The sequence below is a fragment of the Myotis yumanensis genome, unplaced genomic scaffold (genome assembly GCF_028538775.1).
Source record: "Myotis yumanensis isolate MYYU_CA2020_CCGP unplaced genomic scaffold, mMyoYum1.0.hap1 SCAF_2, whole genome shotgun sequence".
Classification (NCBI taxonomy): Eukaryota; Metazoa; Chordata; class Mammalia; order Chiroptera; family Vespertilionidae; genus Myotis; species Myotis yumanensis.
In genome coordinates, this window is record NW_027223753.1 from 188,954,102 (window position 1) to 188,979,172 (window position 25,071).

General features: G+C 38.3%; 1 protein-coding gene across 1 annotated transcript in view; it reads left to right on the top strand.

Annotated features, from left to right (window-relative positions):
- Window positions 1-25,071, top strand: part of WDR49 (WD repeat domain 49) — a 135,250-nt gene that overhangs the window by 86,346 nt on the left and 23,833 nt on the right. The window contains exons 11-18 of the mRNA XM_070403635.1: window positions 1,434-1,564; window positions 3,804-3,902; window positions 5,563-5,721; window positions 7,943-8,130; window positions 9,055-9,252; window positions 14,017-14,198; window positions 21,908-22,017; window positions 24,533-24,679. Coding sequence (XP_070259736.1) covers window positions 1,434-1,564; window positions 3,804-3,902; window positions 5,563-5,721; window positions 7,943-8,130; window positions 9,055-9,252; window positions 14,017-14,198; window positions 21,908-22,017; window positions 24,533-24,679 — 1,214 coding nt within the window. The remainder of the gene's footprint in view (window positions 1-1,433; window positions 1,565-3,803; window positions 3,903-5,562; window positions 5,722-7,942; window positions 8,131-9,054; window positions 9,253-14,016; window positions 14,199-21,907; window positions 22,018-24,532; window positions 24,680-25,071) is intronic.

Sequence of the window (25,071 nt, forward strand, 5' to 3'; positions counted from 1 at the left end):
GTCATTGACTGTTACAAGTAAAAAGGAAGAGTAAATATATAACATCTCACAAAGGTAGAATCTGAGTATTTTACCTGACTGAGAAAGAGGAAGACATGCAGGAGGCTGAAATTATGGTCATAATAGGAAATTTAAGGAGGGCTGATGTGGAGGGTAGATGAAAATTTTGGATTTTTGATATGTTGCTAATGTGAGCACTATGTGCAGCTGCCAACTGGCAAGGGAGAACTATTCAACACTGGAAAAAGTTATAAATGAAGGGAGTTTTAAGAACCATTTATAAGCGAGATTGGAGCTCATGGTGGTCTACAAAATTCCTGAACAAGCTCTTTTGAGTAGAGAGATGGATTGGAAGAATGACAATAAGGAATGTCCATATTAAAAGAGGAGAGAGAAAAGGAAGGGAAAATTGAGAATAGGGAGTGAAAGTCAGGGAGGCAAGAAGAGACCCAGGACATACTAGAAACAAAAGAGTTTATAGGAGGAGAAAGCCACATCCATCAGAGAATAAGGAGTTACAATGACAGGACAATTGGGAGACCTTCAGAGCTGTAGGAATAGAAGAAAGATCTCTGGGAGATGAAGAGAATAGAGTGAAGTCACCAAGCCTGTGGTTACAGACGCTCATTGAGCTGTGTGTGGCTTTAGAAGGAAGAAGAGGCTTAGTAGAGGCTGGTAGCCAGAGTCCAAATCAAGTGAGAACAGGGTAGTATTAATACCCTCACAATTTAGTTTTTGTGCTCCTCACTTCCCCATCAAGCACCAGGCATTTCATTCTCTGCCCATCCTTGTCTGTCCTCAAATTCACCGTCAGGGCCCCAAGATACTGACCTTCTTAACATGATTATTTCTGTTCAAAACATATCTGTCCTGTGTACCATTCCTTTGGAGTGGCATTTTCCAAGTGTGTTCCACAATTGGTAGTTCTTCATGACACTGTATGTGAAAGGACTCTGTGGTCAAGTAAGTCTGGGAAATGCCTCAGGGTATGTTAACAAGTCCTGGGTGCTCTGATGAAAAGAAATCTTGTCAGTTTTGTTCAAACTACCAAATACTATGTGTTCACAGACTCATCCCCTTTTTCATTGTCACAGTCACAAAACTCTTAGTGGCTCCATACAGGGAAACCTTGCAGTAGGGTTCTGGTGATGAATAATTAATCTGATAAGTGCATACATGTTTGGTATTAGTGATTGTGAAAGGATAATTAACCTTTTAATACTAAGTATTTATAATTTACCAGAGAATTTAATGAGAGTATCCAAGAGAAAATTTAATATGGGAAGTTCAGTAAATGGATCTCATGTGGGGATTATGTTTTGGATAGTGTAGTATTTTAGACCTCTCAAGTCACACTGCCCACGTTGACAATGGCTACTCAATATCTCTATTATTTTTAGATCCCCAGCTAAGTTGTATATCCTTTTTACTAGGGCTATAACCGTGTTTCGACCTCAGAACTTCAATCAGTTTTTCATCCACCCTGAGGAATGGGAAGGAGGGATACAGCACCGGGATGATATCATTTGTGCTGCATTCTTACCTCCACAAATGCTTGCTACAGGTTAATTAAATCTTCACTTGACAATCAATGGTGAAAGTTTGGTTTCTTTTATCTCACTCACTTAAAAAACAAAAACAAAAAAATAAAATAAAAACTTTTCCCAACTGCAAAGTGAATAGATTGTTTTCATTTAAAGCTACTCTTGGTCCTTATTTCTAGGGCACCTGAGCCTGGCTACCTGGCTTTAGATGCTATTTTCACCACTTGCAACTCACGGTATTGGGAGAGTTATTTAAATCAGTTTTCTCTATGCCACAGGGCTAACAATAGTGTATCTATATCTTATTTTATAGTGAAGATTGAATAAGATAATCTGTGTAAGGGCTTACCTCAGTGTTCGGCAAACAGTAAGCTCATCAGTAAATGTTAGCTTTTAAAAAAAATTTAAAAAATTGATTTCAGAGAGGAAGGAAGAGGGAGAGGAGAGAGATAAAAACATCAATGATGAGAGAGAATCATTGATTGGCTGCCTCCCACTCACCCCCTACTGGGGATTGAGCCTGCAACCTGGGCATGTGCCCTGACCGGGAATTGAACTGTGACCTCCTGGTTCATAGGTTGATGCTCAACCACTGAGCCACACCAGCTGGACATAAATGTGAGCTTTTATTTTTATTGTCCTTTTGGATACAAATCACACTTTTGTGGCACTCAGATGTTTTATAATGGGAATGTATTAACCCTTTGGCACAATGTAGTCAAAGTGATATTGGTTAAAGACTGGCCTCATAAAATGTTGACAAATTTAAGTTCTTAAAAGGATCCATGGACAGACTTTGATGTGACATATTAAGAAGAAACAGTCATTTGTTATATCATTTCTGGCCAAAGAAAACAATTTATAAAGACAGATCGCACCATGAAATTAACAAGTCCATATTTTGACAGCCTACTCTTTTTTCTTTTTTTAGAATAAAAAAATGTCATCAATTAAGAGGAATGAAAGCTTACAGGAAAACAGCCAGGATAGCTATGAAGTGTTGCAATATGAAGTTTAATGCTCTATCTGCACTTGAAGTTGCAGTGTTTTTTAGGACTTTCCTGATTACCTTCCAGCACAGCCAACACTGCTATTCAATTTGCTTTATAGCTGCTGGAAGTCCACCCCCGCAGGGAGTAGCTCATACTGCAGGATAATGGGAACAATCTGTAAGGCTGTAGAGCTGTTATTCTGAAGTGTCATAAAATACCACTGTAATTGGTGAATAGATGATGTCTTCATTCATTCTCATCCCATCAGTCCTATGTGCAAATGTTTGTTTAAGCCCTTTGAGAGTCGGACATTTCAAAATCACAGGAGAAGATAGGTGCTCTGATGGACAGCTAATCTATGGAGATATATCATCCTTGGTCAATTTATGAGTTGCACAGGGGGCTCTCCCCAGGACAGGACAGGACTTAGTATGGATTACTCTCTTCTCACTCCAAATCCCAAGAAAGGCACCATATGTACACCCCACTCAAACTCAGCCTTTCCCCTCTGCTCTTTACTGGATATTGACACTCTGCTCAGTAGGGAGCTGTCCTCATTGAGCTGCTGAGAGCAGAGACTTGGTCAGACTTAGCCCCTCATTTGTTGAGTTTTTCTATGTTCTCTGCGATGAGCAGTAAGAAATGACTTTCTGTAGGGAAAACTTTAGGATTGGAGAAAGTAATATGCAACAAATAATATAGGAGGGAGGGAATGAAAAGAAGACACACACATCAAAAAGGAGATATGGGAAACAAACCTAGAGAAACTTGATTTGGCTGCCCTCACTCCTTAAAAAAAGTATGATAATTATTAACACTTTTTTGGTACTTATAATATGCTAGGCACTATTCTAGGTACTTCTCATTTTGCACATCAACCCTAAGAAATACAATTTTAACCCAGTTTTTTAGATGAGGAAATTGTGACATCATGTAATTAAATAACTCGCCCAAGCTTACACAGCTAGTAGGTGGCAGAACGAGGACTCAAACTCAAGGTGTTTAATGGCAAAGCCCTTATTCTATAAAATAAAAAGATAGAGTAATTTTTATCATACATAATGCGTACATATGTTTTAAAGATTGTAAGTTCTAAATTTTAAGAAAAATACTAATTTTATTATTCACTTGTCTCCAAAAATATATAGAGTACCTACTATGTGACAGATTCCATGTAAGATCTTATACTAATGACTTCTTCTCATTGCTGTTGCTCATACTCCTCTAACTTTCTGGCAATTTATGTTCTCCATGCTGGCTCATATAGGGAGTTATGATGGAGAAATTGTTCTGTGGAACAACAGCACAGGAAATGCTCACTATGTCCTTCATCCTGATTACCAGAGGCTGCTACAATCAAAATCAGGTGAGTGCAAGTTTGAAACTAAAATAATGTGGCTGAGCCAGGCCACAGCAGGCCTGGTTGTTTATATATGTACTGTTGCAGCTAGCTCCTAAATTATAGATGATTGGCCATAAGCGCAAGGGATTAGTGATATTGTTGTCTTGTCAAAGTGACTTTAAAAAATTCTTGATATTTACTTGGCTTAGCAAATTCTCCTTGGCATGACATTTTTTTCTCCATATACTATATCAGTGCTTCTGAATTACTGACAGCAGGGAGCAGACTCTCATTTCTATCTAGTTTAGTTGTTGCCAATAAACTTCACCAAATTGCCTTTGAGTGAACCTTGGGTACCCCTTGGTAAGAAAATGGGAACTCATGTGCACTTGATTGGCTGTTCAGGCTCAGCCTAGAGCTTGTATTAAATATTATGCCACCTGGAAATCTTAAATTATTTCTTGTTTTTAGAAACTTGTGGGAGCGTTAGATGGGAGTATATTGTATTTTATGGGAATTTAGCAGAGCACATGAATATTTTATTTATACTTGAGCAAAATGTCCTGACAATTGCCTTTCACATTTTATTTTAGTTTTGTTAGATACTAAAGATTTTTTCTTAGACTAATTTATTTGAGTAATGAATATGTAATTTCTCATGGCCCAGCACGGTTCGCGTGTCTCAATTGGATAAACTCGCAAAGGCTGAATTGGACCGTAGGAAAAGACTGATCATTAGATATAGGTTTTGTTTTTTGTTTTTGTGTGTGTAAAGTTGAGGGACTGATTTGATCAGAGTAAAGAAACATAGTTAAGAGATTTAGGACTTACTAGCCTGCAGGTCCCAAATTCTGACCTGCTTTATGTACAAGGAGCTAAGTATTAGGGCTCATCTGAACCCTCCATGGAGAGGAGGAATTCTGCCTCTTCCTCTATATTGGCCTTCAGGGGAGCACCATCTTGGTCTCATGGCAAACCTAACTGTGGCTATAATTAAAGCATAGAAGTATAAAGGAAGGGAAAGCAAATAGCATCAAGTTTCTAAAATCCACGAGAGGCATTGCTATAGATTTCTTACCTTAAAAATTTGAAGATACTTCTGTATAGATTTTTCATAACTGTGTAAAGACTATTCATACATCCTAAGATGAATATCCCTAGTTTTTATTAGCGTAGATTGGAGATAGTGTCATGAAATAATCAAAATCCCATTAGGAATGTCCTTTCCAAGGTAACTCACTAGTAAGTAATATTGCTAAAATGATTGTTTAAATATATTTAAATAGTTATTATGTCTCATCTTCATTAAATTATTTGCAAGGTTAATATTCATGATTAATAAGCTGCAAATGCTATGATAATAGAATCACATTTGTCTTGAATATATCAAGATCTCTAAGATGTGACTCTAAAATGAAGTACTTATGAATTCATATCAAGGGAAAACTCTGCAAGTGTGTACGGAATATGCAAACAAAAAGGCAATCAAACAGTCCTTCAAGTTGGGCTTGAGAAAGTGAATAGCAGAAGGCTGATGGATATTGAGTGGAAACCTATTCTGAGACTTGATGGGGTCATCTGAGCCTGTGATGAAGTGGGCCTGTTGTTGTTCATAAGCATTTGTTTGAAAAGCAGATGTTTCTGTTTATTAAGACACCTGGCTTTGTCTCTATCACACATATAGAGCCTCAAAAGCTCCTCAGTGCTGGGAGGAGCTGCTCCAGCCGCCCCACAGCAGAGCAGGCTACCCTGGGAGCCAGCTCCTGTGACACTGGCACCGAGTGCGATAACGCTGTGATGAGGCTTTGCTTCCTTGAAGCAAGAAAAAACATTGCAGCGACAGGTAAACTGTATACTTATATTTTGACTGCAGAGTGCTTTGATATATTGTAAAATGTTGGCAAAGGGTGCAATAAAGAGAATTCAGTGTAATTGTATCTAAGCATTGTAGTGTTCAACTGTGTCTAGCTGACAGTCAGTACTGGGTCATGGGAGGCCTTGACTGCGAATGAAGTTAGTACTCAGGAGGATGGGTCCAAGAATAGGAACTAGACTAGACGCCATCAGCAATATATGCAGTATTGCATACACAAGAATCAGAGTGAGAACAACTCAAGCAAGCTACTTATTATGGGTAATAATCAGAACTGGTGTTCCAGCCACGACATAAAGAGGTTTGGTAGGGCAGAAGGCACAGTAAGAAATATGCAATATCAGATGACATACCATAGAATTGTATACTTGACACCTATACAATCTTATTAACCAATGCCAGCCCTATAAATTTAATTTCAAAAAATTAAAAAGAAGAAAAATGCTCCAAATATGTGAGGTGAGCAGGTCTACATGCAGCAGAACGTGGGACAGCACTGGCACCTGGTTCAGATGGGCTGGGAGCAAATAGTGAGAAACTTGGAGATTGGAGGCAATAGCAAAATTTAAAATAACTGCCTACTTTTGGTCTTAATAATTTGGAGAGGAACTTACACTTTGGGTATCTTTACCAGCTGTGCATCAGGGTCCTGGTTAGAGCTTCTGCTGAAAGATATGCCAACACTGGTGCTGCCACATGATTTACTATAGTTATTTAATAGAATAAAGATGAAATATACATTTTCTTAATTTCTCCTCCTTGTTCAATGGCTATGTTATCTTAGTGCTAATTCAGCCTGTGTTTACCCAAAATAAAAATCTCCTTTTGAGAATAATGCATATTTTTTACTTTTTATCTAAAATATATATATGTTAAAAGTGCTTTTTCTTAACATTAGGAATCTAGACATATATGTGTTATATGTTTAAAACAACATATCTGAACCATGTTTTCTTTAAAAAAAAATATATATATATATATATATATCAGAGAGGAAGGGAGAGTGAGAGAGAAATACAAACATCCATGATGAGAGAATCATCCATTGGCTGCCTCCTGCATGCCCCACACTGGGCCCGCAATCAAACCCTGACCAGGAATCAAACCATGACCTCTGGTTCATAGGTCAACTCTCAACCACTGAGCCACATTGCCTGGGCTGCACTATGTTTTCTCTATTCATTTTTTCATATTCAATTTATAAGTAGAAAATCTGCATGATTTTCATATAAAAATTTTCAACATAAAAATTGACAGTTATAATCCTATAAAGCTTTAGAAGCACTGGAATATTTAGAGTAGATTTTGAAACATATTCTAAAACTTTCTATTTTCTGGAACTCACTTATACTCACAATATGAACTATTATCCTGAAATTGCTCTCCAGACTAATTCTTCTTAACATTATCAGTGTTCCTAAATTGTTTCCACTGAAGCAGCTACATGCTATTATTTCTACTTTAAGCAGATATGATTGTTAATTGGCAGTACATTGATGAAGCAAATTGAAAGTCATCTACAGATTTATCAAATAATAATAGAAACTTTGCCACAGAAGAATAATTTAGATAAAGTGCTTCTACAAAGCATATACGAATGGAAAATGAAAGGTTAGTTCTAGGCCTATGAACCAAAAAAGTGTCTCATAAGAGCGTACAATAAATTCTTGATTAAAAATGTAAAAATAAGCTCATAAATAGGATTCTAAGCATGCTACTATACAGAGAAATTAATGATCATGCTGCTATTGCTACATATATGCAGCCAGATCTCTGCATAAGGAGCTTTACTTCTTTGGTATTTGTGTCCAATACGTTATTAAGAAAGTTGGGTTTTATGTAATCATATTATCATCAAGTTGCAATGAATGTCTTATAAGTTTGTTTGAAGGAATAAATTAATTCTGTCTAAATTTTAAAAACCCAAATAATATCAAAATAATGAATGAAGGAAAGGTAACTAAATTTAATGGAGCATCTTATATACCTTATTTCATTTAATATTCAACATACCCCAGTGAGGTTATCATAGGGTTATCTCAATTTTATATTTGAGAGAATTAAAGTGCTGGGAATTGATCTCAGGGCTACCCACCTCTACAACATGCCATGCTTTCACAGGGCAAGCCACTGAAGTTGTTTCTGTAATCGTTGTCACAGCTTCCTAACTAGGTGATTCTTTTCCTATCAGGAGGTGCTAACTTGGTGTCATGTGGAGGATCTGGGTATGTCAGACTCTGGGATACATTTAAGAAACAACTTCTGGCTGAATTTTTGGCTCATCGTGGAGTTGGATCTATTATTATGGCTACTGATAAACTGAATCGATACCTCGCCACAGGAGATCTTGATGGATGTTTGAAAATATGGAATATAGAGGTGATTTGAAAACAGTCTACATCCACTTTATTACTTTTGACTGCCTTTTGTTGCAGATAACTATGAATCCAGTCTTGTCTGTTTCCTAGATAAAAGAAGAACTATTCATTCTGAGTATTTTATTTATTTTTACAGCAATTATTTTTAATTTTAAAAACTTTTTAAAAATAACCGTTGACAATCAGTATTATATTAGTTTTAGATGTATAGCATAGTGGTTAGACTATTTATATAACTTACAAGGTGATCCCCCTGACAGAATGAGTATTTTAAAGGAAACATTTACATGTATTAAGCAGAGACTTCTCTTAAATAATTTATAGAGAAAACCAGATTTTCCTTAGTATTAAAAATCTTCTCTTAAAATACACTCAAGTCAATCAACCAATTTAGAAAAGCAATATTGTCAGTAAGATACTGCAACATCATTTGAGCATAAATAATTTGGATATACCTTCTTTTAAGCAAGACTTAAACATAATTTAAATGGAGTACTGGTCCTTCACCTAACATTATTGTCATCCTGAATTAATGTGGGATTTTTGTGTCACCGATTACCTCCTCAATTTTCTAATAATATTATAAAGTTGTATAATATGTGACTACCTATATGTGATAAAGTTCCCCTGTATCAAATAACTGACTTTACTTTTCATTGTTTTCTTTTCATCTTTCTGCTCCCCCTCCTTCCTTTCTTTCAATTTTTCAAGTTAGTTAGATCAGGTAGAAACCTTTTTTTGAGTGTTAGTGTCATTTTTCTAACCTCTGTTATCATGAACTATTCTTTTGCATTTGGATCACAGATTATTGTTCCCAAATGGACCTACTTTTCATTCCTGTATCAGACTTTTAAAAAAACTATTATGTCACTGTGATAATTTCACATTTGGACTCTTTAGAATTCTGGCATTTCTTTTCATTCAGGAGTACTGTCTCAATTCTAGTAAGAGCAGAATCACACAGGCCCCAACTCTGATAAGGTCGTTCCAACCTCATGAAGACCAGATAAGTTCCTTAGAGATGTGCGCACCGGGTGGCAGTTCGCTGATTATCTCCTGCTCCGCAGACTGCAGCGTTTGTGTGACTGATGTCTGCGGCGCACCTGTCTACATCTTCGGTCAGGTAGAAATATTGCTTGTTTATTATTCTAGTATTTACTTGACATTTAGTATGAACTTGGGCTGATTTCCATTTGAATCTCATCAGCTGTTGATGTTCATTAGTCATGAAAGAACTGACTTCCATTCTGGAGCTGTAGCTGTAGGCATCTCTCGTCCTGTTTACCATTAACCATGGCAGTTCCATCAAGTGGAGGACACCAGAGACAGGGAAAGATGCTCTGTGTGGCTAAACGTATTCCAGGATTTTTGAGAAAAAAATTCTCTAAAATAAGTGGATTCTTTCCATTTTGAAATTGAGTAAAAATACATGTGGAGAATATTAGCATGTTATATGAAACAGATGACTCTGACTGTCAAGTAATAATCAAGGTAATAATCAAATAGAATATTTTAGAAAAACCAAACCTTGCTCTTCATCATCTGGTTTACTCTTGTGAAAATAATAATAGCTAACATTTTTTGAGTTTTTCCTGTATTCCTGGGGCACTGTTCTAGGTCTCTATATGAATAATCTTATGTAATCTTCACAATTGCCCATCCATTATGGAAGAACTTTCATTAGTACTATTTTATAGGTGAGAAAACAAAGGTACAGAACTCACAGAAGCGAATAAATAGTAGAATTTTGCTTTTAACTCAAGCTGGCTTATATCAGAGTTCATGCTTTTAACCCTGTGCTCCCATGAAAGTAAGCTCTCATGTGTAGAGGGGAAAATACCGAAGTGGGGGAATGGATGAAAGGAACTATTCATCTTCTCACCTTTCAGTTCTTTATTCTGTTTGTTTTTATGGGACCTCTGCTCCTGTTCCTTTTGCGCTCTGGGGAACAAAGTCTTGGTTTGATCTGTTTCAACCAGAACTGTTCGAACATGGTGGTGTGAGGTTACAGAGATACTTTCATTTCTGTCTGGCTGGTTGGCTTGGTTCCATTCGGCCACCTCGGGTGCCATTCTCATGCCGTGAGAGTACAAAGCAGTTCTCTTCGTGTTGGAAGACAAAGTCTGTTGTTGCTCTATGTGTGAAGTGAGTTTGATGATGTCAACCTGTGTGGAAAGAATTCTGTACAACCTTTCAGGACGTGAAGGGTGAGGGTAAGTCAGAAATTAATCTGGGGAGGTGGACCCACGATTGGCCGGGTACCCTGGGCATCTCAGTGTAACGCTCCAGAGTTGCACCATCTCTCCTGCTCTGCAAACGAGGCAGGTGCTGGACTTTCTCAGGGAGAACAGCATCTGAGTGGGAATCAAACGAGTGCGCGTAGGTGTGTAGTGAGTGAGACAGAGCGGGGCACGCTGGCATTCTGAGCACACATGAGGTGGAAAGCTGTTTTGGGCACTTGAGAAGTTAATGCAATGCCGACATTGCTGTACGGACAGGCCACATGGGTTCACATGAGATGAGGTGAGGTTAGAATGACAGGTAATCAAAGCATCATCAAGCGGGTGACATCCGGAATATAAGTCTCCCAGATGGGGTTGAAGCAAGAATAAGACTGTTCTATGTGCGGGTGCCATAAACTGTGCCCACCAAACAAGGTCTGTACCTAAATTTTATTTTAATTAAGAAGTATGTGCTAGTCAACTGTTCATTTTTATGCCTTGATATTTTTCCTTAGTTGTTTTGTAAAGTCTTTTGTATTTTGAAGGACATCAGCCCCCAAAACCCTGCATGAAAATTGTTGGTGTTTTTTTTCCCTGCTGTTAAAGACAGAAAAAGAGTCGGTGTAGTTTTACAAAGTAAAGTCTGGCAAAGCAGGAACAGCTGTGTTTTCTAGTCCCTTTTGCTTGAGCTGCTAAAGATGTTGTTAAGGCCTTTAAAAAAAATCAAACTGTCTTGAATAAGGGTGCTGCTAGTCCCTAATGCAGGAAAAGGGGAAGGGAGGGAGGGAGGATGGAAACAGAAAAATAGCAGATACTGGAGAATAGTAACAGTGAGTGTCCTTCAAGTGTGTAAAAAAGAGACACCCTTTTACAGTAAGATAGGGGAGCTAGACGAAAACATGTAGATAAGGAGAGCCATTTAGTAAATATAACTAGGATCAGAACAATTTTTACTGAACAAACTTGATTTGGAAAGCATAGTGCCTTTTTGCCCTACATTCGAATGACACATTTGTCTTTCAGTTGAATCAATTCTGGGTTAGCAGTTATAAAACAGGAGGAAAGCATTAATATATTTTAATTTCCCATGTTAAAACTTAATTTTCAAATCACATACAGTCTGATTAAAGTGTTTAAAATTTAATGCAATGTGATTCTACATATTTCATGAAAGAAGTGTTTTTAATCACTGTGAATCACTTTTACAACATAGTTATTGATCGGAGATTGCTTTTCAAGTTAGATTTGTAAAAGTAAGTGGTTTTGTATGTCTATTTATAGAGCTGGAGAAATGGGAGTGGAGATGATTTAACCATAGAGATACATTTATCCCAGGAAACTGTCAGGTGATTGTGGTATAAAAAGAAATTAGACACTGTGTGCAGTCCTTCAGTGCCTTTCCTTTAACACTCACCACAGATGGATTGGGTAGAATTATTTTATTGGCACTTCTCCTCCTCATCTGGGGGCCAGTGACTTTGTTCCTCTTCACCCAGTGTTTAAAATTTGATTTAGTTGCCCTCATTTAAAAATAAAGAGATTTCATATAAGATCCAGATTTCTTGCTTCTCTTGAAAAAGAACATGTCATTCCCTGAGAGAAACTGTAAAATGGATTCTCTCTAATCCAGTAAGGCCAAATCTCATTTGCCGCTGATCATCTTAGATGAGCCTTGGTTCATTCATTGTCATTATCCTCCTGGCCTTTGTCAGCATTTCACTTTGCATGCCCTTTTGACAAGGTTATCAGTTTGTAGGTCACTAAGACATCCTAGGGATACCTGATGTTACCTTTCTATCACTCTGGCTATGTTCTCTGGTGCATTCCTGTGTCTACAATGTGAACTGATAGAAGACAAGGAAATGGATTCTATTTTTAAAATATAAAATAGATTGTCATTGGTATTGTCATTTGGGTATATGGATACATATTAAGAATTATAGTCAAGATCTGTGAAAACTATTATATAACACTAGAGGCTCGGTGCACAAAAATTTGTGCACTCGGGGGGGGGGGGGGTCCCTCAGCCCGGCATGTGCCCTCTCTCAGTCTGGGACCCCTCAGGGGATGACCACTTGCTGGCTTAGGCCTGCTCCCCGGAGGATTGGGCCTAAAATGGCAATCAGACATTCCTCTGGCAGCCCAGCAGCCCTCGGGGGATATCCACTTGCCAGCGGGGAGCAGGCCTAAGCTGCAGTCGGACATCCTTAGTGCTGCTGAGGAGGCGGGAGAGGCTCCCACCACCACTACTTTACTGGCAGCCGACAGCATGGCTTGTGGCTGAGCAGAGCTCCCTCATGTGGGAGTGCACTGACCACCAGAGGGCAGCTCCTGTATTGAGCGTCTGCCCCCTGGTGGTCAGTGTGTGTCATAGTGACCAGTCATTCCCAGTCTTTCTGCTGTTAGGGTCAGTTTGCATATTACCCTTTTACTATATAGGATAGAGGCCTGTTGCATGGGTGGGAGCCGGCTGGTTTGCCTTGAAGGGTGTCCTGGATCAGGGTGGAGGTCCTGCTTGGGTACCTGGACAGACTGGATGAGGGGCTGATGGCTGTTTGCAGCTGGTCACACCCCCTTCAGGGTGGGGGTCCCCACTGGGGTGCCTGGCCAGTCTGGGTGAGGGGCTGAGGGCTGTTTTCAGGCTGGTGGGCGACTGAAGCTCCCAACCTCTCCTTTTTTTCATTCTGGGATTTATTTACCTTCTATGGCTGTGACTGGAGCTGAGAGCCAGCTTCAGCTCTGAGGCCCAGCTCCAGCTTGAGGCCTCAGCTGCTGAAAGGAGGTATCTGGAGTTTGTTTAGCTTCTATACTTGAAACATAGTTGCTTTTGGAGCTGTTGCTTTCAGGCTCAGAGCTGGGCCATGGCAGGCAGGGAACCTTGGCTTCCTCCATCACTGGAGCAAGCAAGCCTCCTGTTCGTTTCAGCTGCGCGGTTGCTGGCCGCCATCTTGGTTGGAAGTTAATTTGCATATTGCCCTGATTAGCCAATGGGAAGCATATCAGAGGTACGGTTAATTACCCTATTTGTCTTTTATTAGATAGGATAATAGAGGCCCAATGCATGAAATTCGTGCAAGAGTAGGCCTTCCTTACCCCGGCTGCTGGCACTGGCTTCCCTCTGGCACCCGGACCCAGGCTTCCCTCACAGAGGAAAGCTTGCCTTGGCCCTTGCAGCCCCAGCTTCATCTGGAAGGTCTTTGGAAGGACCTCTGGTCTAATTAGCACATTACACTTTTATTATTATAGATATTTTGGGGTGAGGGATGCTCAATATTTTAGGAAATAAGATGAAAAGAAAGTAGTTGTATCAAAAATTAACTCTGACAATTCTTCAACAAAAACTTTCTTTGTTTTTCTTTTTAGTAAATATTCATCTTACTATTCAGGATTTTAAAGAAAGAATGTCAATTTTTTGTACTTCATTATTATCTTTTCAGGGAATTTCTGTTTCTATGACTCACTTTCTACCTTTATTAAAGTTACATGTATGTGTCTTATCCTTTATTAAAGTTACATGTATGTGTCCGTATAAGACTATAAGTTTCTAGAGAACAGAAATCATGTCTTATTCTTTTATTGTGTGTGTCCCCAACTTTAATTCAGAGTGTAGCATATGAATGTTCAAGGAAAAAAATCACAAAAAATAAATCTCTTTGTTTTTATAGGCAAAGCATTGGCAAATTGAAAGCTGTTTTTCTTTCCCTAAGAAGGATAATAATTTAATGGAAAGTGAGATTCAAGAAGAAAGCATAAGGGAAACTGCTTCACCTTCTAACGAGGAATCATGCTTAGACCCAATACAATATTCTCTACTTGATAAAAAAGACAAAGATGAGCCAACATACAAGTAAGTAATTTTAAGTGTTACCAAGATGCCAACTGGCGTCTAGATAAGACTTAGATAAGATTGGCCCAAACTCCTCGTGTTCTCTGTGCAATGTCCAATGATGACCTTGAGATTTTTCTAAAATTGGGGGGATTGACAGGTTTGTGTGTGGCAGGGGAGAATGTATGTCCTCAGGGTTATATGTGGTTCTGATTTCTTGCCTCCATTGAATTCTTGATTTCTATTCAGTGTCTTCCAGTCCTTTGCTTCTGCTCTATCAATAATCTCAATGTGGAAACTTGCCTCTTTCCTAAAAAACAATGTGTGTGTGTATGCATGTACAGTGGGGCCTTGACTTACGAGTGTCCCGACTAACGAGTTTTTTGAAATACGAGCCGTCTCTCGGCCGATTTTTTGCTTTGAGTTGCGAGCTAAAATTCGGGTTATGATCCAGCTTCAGATACTCTACCACTAGTTGGTGCAGTGAACGTCACAGTGAATGCCATAACATCAGCCCAGCATCATGTGTCTCACTCCTCCACTTTTTGATTTGACATATGAGTAATTTGAGTTATGAGCTCCGTCACGGAACGAATTAAACTTGTAAGTCAAGGCCCCACTATATGCATCTGTCTCAGAATGTATGTCAGATTTTACTCCTGGTTTTGGTAACTTTCACAGAAGCTTATATGACAGAACTTGCAAGAGATCAACTTTGATTATTAGACATGACTCTCCTTTGAATGCTTCTGGCCTTTCCTTCATGCTGTTCAGCCTTTTCTTCTCTTTGCACCACTCTGCTAGATCCCATTATTACATTCCTCTTTCTCTCTCATGCCAGGCAGCTTCAGTTATTTCTTTTGTTTCCTATAGTCTTGCTAACCCATGCTCTTTTAATTTTACTGTTCACACTAAACAACTATTATTTTTTGAAAGGATGCTTTTATTCATTGTATTTTCTTTAATATGAATTTTTTTTACCATACACATATAGGAGTGTAGAAAAATTGCACACAAAGTACAGAATTTCTACATACCCCACCTTACCCCACCCAGTGTCTTGCATTAATGTGGTCCATTTGTTAGAATTGATGAATCAATATTGATACTTTATTATTAATTTAAGTCCATAATTAAGGGGGTACCGTTGTGGCTTCTTTGAGGACCCCACTCAGAGACTTCAGCATTGCACATTTACAAATCAATGCATCTTTGGCCAGTCTCCTGTAGCTCTACCCCTCCCAGCCCTCAGTTGGGGTTACCTTGGGAAATATACATCACAGTGTTTTTCTGTTGCAGTGTACCTGCTTTGGCAGACCTTCCCTCTTGCACAACTCCTCTAGGGTTAACTTCTGCTTGGCCAATAAGAAGCTCACTCATCCTTGCCACACCAACTGCTCCCTGGTTGTCCCCTCTAACCTTACTCACCTGGGTAGCTCCAGCCATAGCTTTTTGCCTGTAGACTTTTGCAGGCATTAATGAGCCTGTGTCCCTCTCGTGATTTCCGCAGACAGCACACATTAAACACTTTGATCTGTGTGAATGCAGGCTTGAAGTGAAGGGGAAGCTTCCCTCCACTCTCTCTGGAGTGGGTCTCAATGAACACCAACGCCTCCTCTCCTCTCTTAGGTTATTGCATATTGGGTCTGTTTATATCCTAGAAAGGTGGTTGGCCTGGGTTTCACCAGGTTGGTTTTGGAGCTACTTCAGGAATATGGGGACAGGTTTTACTTCTTAATTAATTATTTTGCTTTCAGACCTTTTGGACCTCTGCTGACAGGGAAATAGAAGGGGGGAAAAAAGGCCCCTTTAAAAGTTTCTGTTGCACTAAATTACATTTTGGTATTTGTTCTTCTATTTCTTTGAATTATAGAGTACTGAAATGTCAAGTGGCATTTTACTTTTAAGCAGAATGATCTTTTCAATTGAGAAATATAGCTTGACCAATCCTGTACACTAATAGAATTCTGGGAATGGAAAGACTTTCAATATGACAAAATGTCCCCACCCAGCTATTCAACGCAATGTTATAGATCAGGAAATAAAGTTACCCAGGATCATACAGATAGATCATTGTTTCTCTTCCTGTCACACTCCTAAAAGAATAAAGGCAATTGTTATAGATTCCTGTTTAAGAGTATTTCAACCAATATATTAATTTTCCCTTTCTTGTGACAGACTGTTATGATTATTTTTTTAAATAAGCCTTTCCCTAGAATTAAAAGATAGCAATTTGAACTATTTACTTCTTTCTTGACTTCTATCTCATCTTATTACATTTACTATTGTTGCATGACACTTTGTGTTATGAAAATTAGTGCTGATACATAGGTTTCTAAATTCACAGATTTGTCTTAAATCTAGAGCTTTGTATTCTGCCAGAGTAGATAGGTGTGCAGCAGAGTGATTTTTCTCATCTTGGTTGTAAGTTTCTGTAGGCCTTGGGAGAAATTTCCAGCAGTAAGAAGCAAAGTTATCTCTATTGTACTATATCTTGTCAAATGACAATGCACCGAAAAATACCTGTGATCTTTGAAATGTATGCCTTTACCTAAGTTAGAAGACTGGATTGAAATGATTTTAAGACTTTGCAGTAATGAAATAGTATAGGATAATGTCATTTAAGAATTATTAAACAGATTGAAAGAAAAAGGTAAAAAAATGTATCTTCAGAAGTGACTGTCATGTCACTTCTTACCTCTCGCAGGAGGTTTGTGTGGAAAACATACAGGTGCAAAGTCATGGTCAGCTGTAAAATGTTTTTCATGGCCTCTGTCCAATATTGAAGAGACTATTTTCTCCCTAAGAAAAGATTATTCTAAAGAATGTGCTGTTTTCCTAATCAGATTAAATCCAAGGAGAGAATCATACCAGTTCTTGTCCATATGCAAAAATATGAAAAAAAATATGTAAAGGAATTTAAAGAGATGAGAGGGGGGGAAATACTTTCTGTATATGTGTATGCAGGCAGCGGTATGTTTAATGGAGGAGTTAAACAGTAAGAAAGATGGAGACGCAAAAAGAAAAAGGCAATAAAAATGGGAGAAGCAGGCAAAATGAAGAAAACAATTAAAAAATTTAAAACTGTGTTCTCATTTTAACACCTAAGATTTTTTCCCCAGGATAAAAACCTTGGCATAGGTTTTCTTCTGGTTTATACATGCATACCAGTTTCCCAAAGTGCTGAAGGCATTTTATAATATTATGTCTGAGAAGTAGGTAGGTGTTTAAATGTCATTTTCTACTTAAGCCCTGGGGAAATGAAGATGAATATAGAATTTCAGAGAATAAGGAAGTCCTAATGCTAAGTTAACAATTGATACAGAGAAAGATTTTGCCCTCTCTTAGGTTCTACAAAAATTACCATTAGAAAATGAAAAAAAGAGGAAGAAATAAATTAAAGTATAAAATAGGCAACAAAAACTACAGTGGACATGCATTTTTCTTAGTTTATGGCAATATTTGGTCTCTGAATTCACAGAAAATTAATCTAGAAAAATACACACAAAATAATTTAGAAAATATAACCTTAGGATATTTTTAATATAAAAATAATACATGTTCATTAGGGAAAATTTGCAAGTACAAATAAGCAAGGAGAAGAAGATAAAGAGAAATCACCTATAGCAAAGCCATTGCTAAGACTTAGGAATTTTCACTCTCCTGGCTTGTTCTGGGCATACTTATGCTAATAAATAAATGTGCAGTGTATAAAAATGATGATTTAGTATACATAATTTATAACCTGTGTTATCACTCAAAAATATACAAGTTTATTCCTGTATTTTTAATATGAGTGTCCACAGACACCAATATTCATTAATGACTCCCTAGAAATGTATTATGTGGCTTTTTAACCATTCTCTTCTTTTCAAACATGTAGACTGTTTACAAATATTAACAGGGAAAACATTTCTTTAAATACTTTCATATGCAATTGTGAGAGCAATGAGCTGAATTCAACATTCGAATAAATTCTTTGAGGTGGAGTTGCTGAGTGAAAAGTGTCAAAGGCCCTTGGGTCATCTTGCTAAAATGCTGCCCCTACACCTGGGCTCTCTCTCCAGCGTATATGAGAATGGCTGCCTTCTGAACCAACACTGACTGTTGTCATTGTCTTAAAACTGTTGCCATGATCTTTCATTATTGTTTTAAATTGCATATTTTAATTGTTTGTAGAAGTGAACATTTTTTCACATGCATATTAACCTTCAATAATTCAATAGCGAAGTTCAGATAGTAGAAGTCTATGAAACTAACTCCTGTGACAGCCTTAAGAAAAGCATATCCCCAGCCTCCTCTTGAATAATTGCTATGGGATGTGCTCACCATCTCACAGTCACCATCTCTGTTATTGAATCACTCTTTATTATAGAACTAGAGGCCTGATGCATGAAATTCATGCAAGGGGCTCAGCCCTCACAGCCGCGGTGGCTTGCCTCGACCCTCACAGCCAGGGCTTCATCCGGAAGGTCGTCTGGAAGGACATCTGGAAGGATGTCTGGTCTAATGAGCATATTACGCTTTTATTATTACAGAATGGCTCTGATGCTAAAGTCAAATCTGTCCATTTGTAAGGTCTCTTTCATTGATCTTCATTCTTATATTAGAACAATGAAGAGCGAGTCTTTTCTGCCTGCTTTTATCTATCAATTTTCCTTTGGCTATCATTAAAAAGTTACTTATGGGGATAAGGTTAATTATAAGAAGCCAGGATTTAAAAACCAGATAGAAAATGAAACAGAAATTTCCATTTATTTCTCAGTAAGTTTATATAGACAGAAGGCATAATTAAAATTAATGGTTTTTAGACATGTGAAATAATTATGATGTTCTAAATTCTATAGTACAGTGATGAGGGAACTGATATTTAATATTCTTTATATGCCATTGATTACTTAATTATTCTGCCAGTAGATCTTATGTGAGAAATTAAATTGGAAAATATATGGCCAACTATAAGGGAAAAAATACACAAAGCAATAAAATCTAATTTTAAATCAGGTCTTATGTGACATAAAACACTTGGAGGACTGACAGTCTCCTTTCACCAACAATCTGTGGCAAGAACTATCATACACACATGCATGACAAATGAAAGAAAATGAAAGTCTACTCAATTTTTGAAATTTAAGTCTTAAAAATACTTGTACAGCAAATTATTATCTCTGTAAATGCTGTGTGTCCTTATTTTTTGTCTCATCATTCTGCTGGTTCCTAGGAGTCTTAGAACTGGCTGTAGGGAGTATTTGAATTCTCTGCTTTGAGTAGAAAGAATTGTCTTTTTTTACTTAATGTGATAGTAGCCAATACTTATTAAGCTCTTAGAATAATCCAGGCACTGTTCTAGGTCTTTATGTGTTTAGCTCATTTAATTGTCACTGTAATCCTTAGAGATAGCTACATGACCCCTGTTTATGACCCCTGTTTCACGACTAGGGAAGCAAGTACACGGAGGTTAAATGATTCACCCAGTGTCAATCAGCCAGAAAGAGGTGAACCAGGGATCCTACAACAGGCATACTGGCTCCAGAGTCAGTACTCTGTGCCATCACTCCATAATGTCTGTTCAAAAAGCATCATGTTGAAAAGTTATTGGTTTCTTAGTCAAGTGATCAAATATTTTGCCAAGTACCTGCTATGTATAAGGCACTACTATAGACATAGTAGGGCACTGGGGGATTTGCCACACATCATTCTTCCCTTTACATCTAAGACCGAGGGATGGTTGATCATTTAGAGCCTTTCCTTCTCATAAAATTGTTGGCAAGACTACCAGAGCCCGTAGTAGGCCCACTTTCTTGCACCACCATGTAAGACATGTTTGCAAAAGTTTTAAACTCAAAACTCTTTATTGCATTTTTCTGCTTTTTTGTCTTCATCCATTAGGAATATTGGACTTTGAGGAATATTCACCTCTTTCTAGTTTCCTGTACATTTTCACAGTAACCATTCTCTCAAATGTCAGATGTCTTTGGAAAAGAAGCACTAGGCTGGCCTCTGAATATGAAGTTAAATCTGTGGTCTGGTTGTTCACAGAACTGCTCTTTGCTTTGGAGCTTTGTCAATACAGCTCCATTTCCTAGGCTGTCGTCTAAGTAGTGAAATCTGTTGCAGTTTCCAGGAGATTTGCACGTACCCTCTGCCCACTTCTCTCCCTCTGTGGCTTAAACTCTTTAGTAGAGATAGTCAAAGTCTTTTGTTTTATACAAAAGATATTTGATTTGAATACCACTGGGTGAGAAAGCAAGTAGTCTAAAAGCAGGAAACAGTTCAGGATGTTTAGGGGGAAATCAAGGCCTGGTATTAACTAGTTCAAAGATAGACCCCACTACTTCTATCAATCTTTTGTACCTCAATTTATTTCAATAATACTTTTCTGGAAAAAAAATTCTCAACTTAATAACTATAAGGCCTAACAGCACCCTTCTTGTATCTGACACCAACTTCTCATTGTTACAGATTCTCCTACAATCTTCAAATGACTCTAATGTACCGTTGTTCATGTCTTCAAAGCCCAGATAGTGGTTAAATGATATGTCCCTCTTCATAGGAGATCCGTGTTGTGAGGGAGGCCATTCCAGTGTGATCTGGGGAAAAACTCCACCTGACCTCCGTCTTTTGGAAGGCAAAGATTTCCTAAAGAAAAGGAAAATCTATAATTCCAAAAAGTTCATGTAGATACTACCCCAATCAAGGCAGTAGAGTTCCCCTCCTCATCCCCCTTTGCGCGTGGGCTGTACTTAGAAATTTGCTTCCAGAGAGAAGTTTATAAAAAGGAAGGGAAAATATAACTTTTAAAAGGAAGTGCAGAAACTTGGCCAATACAACCTTGGCCAGGTGAGGATATTAACATTCAAAGCAGTGAGTCAGGTTGACAGCGTGTCCCCTTGATAAGATGTGGTGAGAAAATGGATTCATCTCTGTTGACTTCCTCCCAACAACCCATAATTCCCATCTAACCATAAGAAAAACGTCAGGCAAATCCAAATTAAAGGACATTCTACAAAAGTCTGACAAGCATTCATTGAAACTTCCAAAGACATGAAAAACAAGGAAAGTCTGATAAACTGCCTTTGTCCAGAATAAGCTAAGGAGTCAGACTTTTGGCAATGAAATGTGTAGTCATTAAGGTTAGGGTCTATGACAGTGAGTGTGAAATATGTTTGGGATCATTTCTCATTTTCTGACTGGAATTATATACAACTATATAATGATTTCACTCTATGTTTTATTGATAAAACTATTTTCATTGGATTCAAGCTAACTTAAAATTTTCTTATAGATTCTATGAGAATCCTCAAAAATGCTGAATTTTTCTGAATTTTGTACATCATAAGTGAAGATACAGCCTGACATCAGATAAAAGAGTTTTTGACACATCTCACTGATTACCCCGCATAATTGGCACATTGTGTGTGTTTCTATAAAATTTTATTCTGCATAGCTTTTTCTCTGACCTACCACTTGTTATGAGTACAGCTTTTCTTTAGCCTCTCAGCCTCTCTAGCTCTTACCATATTATATTATCACATGGCCAGCAGGCATTTTATTCAAAGATTTGACTTGTTTGGTATAAACAAATGTCACTATTTAGGTCCACAGGATAGAGGTTTTTATTTTATTTTATTTTTTTGGTCAAAGTAACAGATATACAGTATTTATAGCCAGAGAGTGTCTGTTCATCCTTTGTGGTTAATTTTATTTCACCATGAATTATTCTCTTCCAGTGTCGGATCATCAGAAGTTATAAATTTAGCTATAAAATATAAGGAAAGAAATATATATAAGAAAAAAACACATAACCTTTACAGCAGTGAAGTTCTACAAAAATCATCCAGTAAGTAATTACCACTGGTATATATTTACAGTGTTATTATTTTACAGATTGATATGAATGACAAATAGCTACGGTGTGTGCCAGGAATATTGGTGTTCCTTAATAAACTTGAAAGGAAGGTCCTGAGACCCCACTTAACAAAGGAGGAAAGTGAGGCTCAGAGACATTAAGTGACTTGTCCAAGGCTGCACAATGTACATGCAACGGACATGTAAGATCTAAGCCAGAAAGCACATGTAACCTGCCCTCTACAGTTCCCAAAATAGCCTTGGCACAGAATGTTAATTCTTTCCCCGAAGTGTTTAGAGATGAAAATGAATAGAAACAAATTTTGCTCTTAGGAAGCCCATAGCCACCCAGAATGATGCATTCGTTTAGTTATTGGCTGACTAGAAAAAATAATTATAAAAAAAGTAATTGAAACAAAGAAATCATTATTATACTCAAGTGTATTATTTAACTGTGTGGTGATTGCCAGAGGGAAGAGGGGTTGGGGGAGGTAGAAGAAGGTAAAGGGGGGATAAATGGTGATGGAAGGAGACTTGACTTGGAGTGATAAGCACACAATACAGTGTTCAGATGAAGCATTGTAGAATTGTATACCTGAAACCTGTACAATTTTATTAACCATTCTCTTCCCAATAAATCAATTAAGAAAAAAAAAAGAAGCATAGGGAGAATCAGTCCTGAGGTTCCATCATGATGAGACTATTTCACATACTATGAATCTTTTTCCAACTGTGTCCACAGGAAAGCTGCACTTTCAGAGTACAGATATTTTCATTTTAGAATTTGGGTTGAAATTTTCCTGTCAAAAGGTACATCCTTATTTGTTAATATTCAATGCATATTTATAAACTGATCTACTCCATAGGATTTTTGTCAGGATTACAAGAGATATTACATGTAAAGCACTTAGAATAGTACCTGACATATTATAGAAACTCAATGCAATTTTATTAGCAACTGGAGGCCCAATGCATGAAATTCGTGTATGGGGGGCAGGGGGAGGGAGTGTCCCTCAGCCCGGCCAGCACCCTCTCCAATCTGGGACCCCTTGGGGGATGTCTGACTGCTGGTTTAAACTGGCAGTCGGATGTCCCTCTCACAACTCGGGACTGCTGGCTCCTAACCGTTTGCCTGCCTGCCTGCCTGCCTGATCTCCCCCAACTGCCCTCCCCTGCTGGCCTGATCACCCCCAACTGCCCTCCCTTGCCAGCCTGATCGCCCCCAACTGCCCTCCCTTGCCAGCCTGATCGCCCCCTAACTGCTTGCTCCCCTGCTGGCCTGATTGCCCCTAACCGCTTCTGCCTCAGCCTCTGCCACCGTGGCTTTGTCCGGAAGGAAGTCGGATGTCTGGAAGATGTCCGGTTGACCCGGTCTAATTAGGATATTACCCTTGTATTAGTATAGATGTTACTATTATTATTATACCTTGGAGCACAACGTTTGGAGTGAAAGATACTTGAGCTTAAGCCAAGGTCTATGTTTACCAGCTATATAATTCGGGCAAGTTATTAAAACATCTTGAGCCCCACCTCTATGTCCTTATCTGTCAGCAGGGCATGGTGGCATTTTACAGGTTGTGGAGATTTCTCCTTTGGTTTGACATAACACACTGATTCTCAAACACTGTTCTCTAGCCTAACGGCATCAACACCACCTGGAACTTAGAAATGTAAGTTCCCACCCCACCCTTCTAAATAAGAAACAAAGTGGTGTATAGTCGTTAGCTTATGCTTTAACAATTCCTCCAAGTGAGTCTGAAGCCTGGCAAAGTTTGAGAACCACTGACAGCACAGGACCTGTCCCAGAGCAGGTGCTGAGTCTGTATCAGTTTACTTTTCCTAGAACCCGAGCCATCACAATGACCAAAGCTCAGTTCCCATCTCTGCAGAGTTAACTATCAAACATACAATCACATCCTGAATTAAGGTTTGTAGGCTTCCAATCTATTGTCCATTTATCCTCTGAAGCAAAGAGAAAATGTTTTCATTGTCCAAGACTATGCTTTTACGGGTGTGTGATCAAAAGAGGTTTCCTTTCCATCATCTCATTGTATGCATCATATATACAACACAGCTCTGGTTTACATGTTAGCAAAATGAGAAAGTACCTGCAAATTCAAACATTTAGAGATGTTGTTAAACTAAATGCTTAAAAACAGATTTCCTGTCACAAAGGCTACAATTTTCTTATAGATAAAAGAGAAACTGAAGCTTTTCCAAAACTGCAGAATACTAATTTTCAAGGGAAAATAGCAAAAGAGTAGAAAATAAAAAAAATAAATGAATGGGGAGGTTTGGGTTCCTTTTGATTCCTTTGCATGAAAGGACGATGGATTTATTGTGAACAGCTGTGCTTATAGGGTTTGCTGATGACTGCAGCTGAACCAGCTGAGTAACAGGAAGGTTAAATTTAAAAAAAATTAACTTGGAAATGTGCTGGCTCCTTCTGAGGAATTAAATATTGGGCTTTTATTTCTATCTTCCCCCCAACACCTGCTGTTGTGAAGGCGTATTTAGGTCATTAAGCATCGGAGTCCTGAAAGAGCTACCGGAAGTGAATAAACCGGCTTTTCTTCTGGACCCTGAGAAATACTTTAGGGAAGAGCCAGAGGAGGCGTGTCCCCAAACTCCAGAGCCCCCATCGTTCTCTGAGAGTAAGTCCACAGCCATTGTCCACTTCCGCATCCCTCCCTTTGAAACTCAATCGATTAGAAAAGTAAAGTAGAAATGAAAGCCTCACGTGTTTGCCTTCTGGGTTGCAGTGAAATGAGGTGTGGTTTGACTGGTAAGATTTATAGCTCAGCTGCTGATCAGTGCTCTCGGAAGGGACAGCCAACACGCTGGGATACATTAAAAGAATATTTTTATTTTGTCACTTTTCTCAAGTCAGAATGCCATGAAGATGTATTATGAGTTGCTACGGATGGGAAGTCTTCCCGCCACATAATCTTAATTTTCAGACATACCCTAGAAAGAGACAGTCATAAGGCTGCCTTAGAGCAGAGTCTCTGCCCACCTGGTTTTGTTCTTTTCATGTAAAACACTA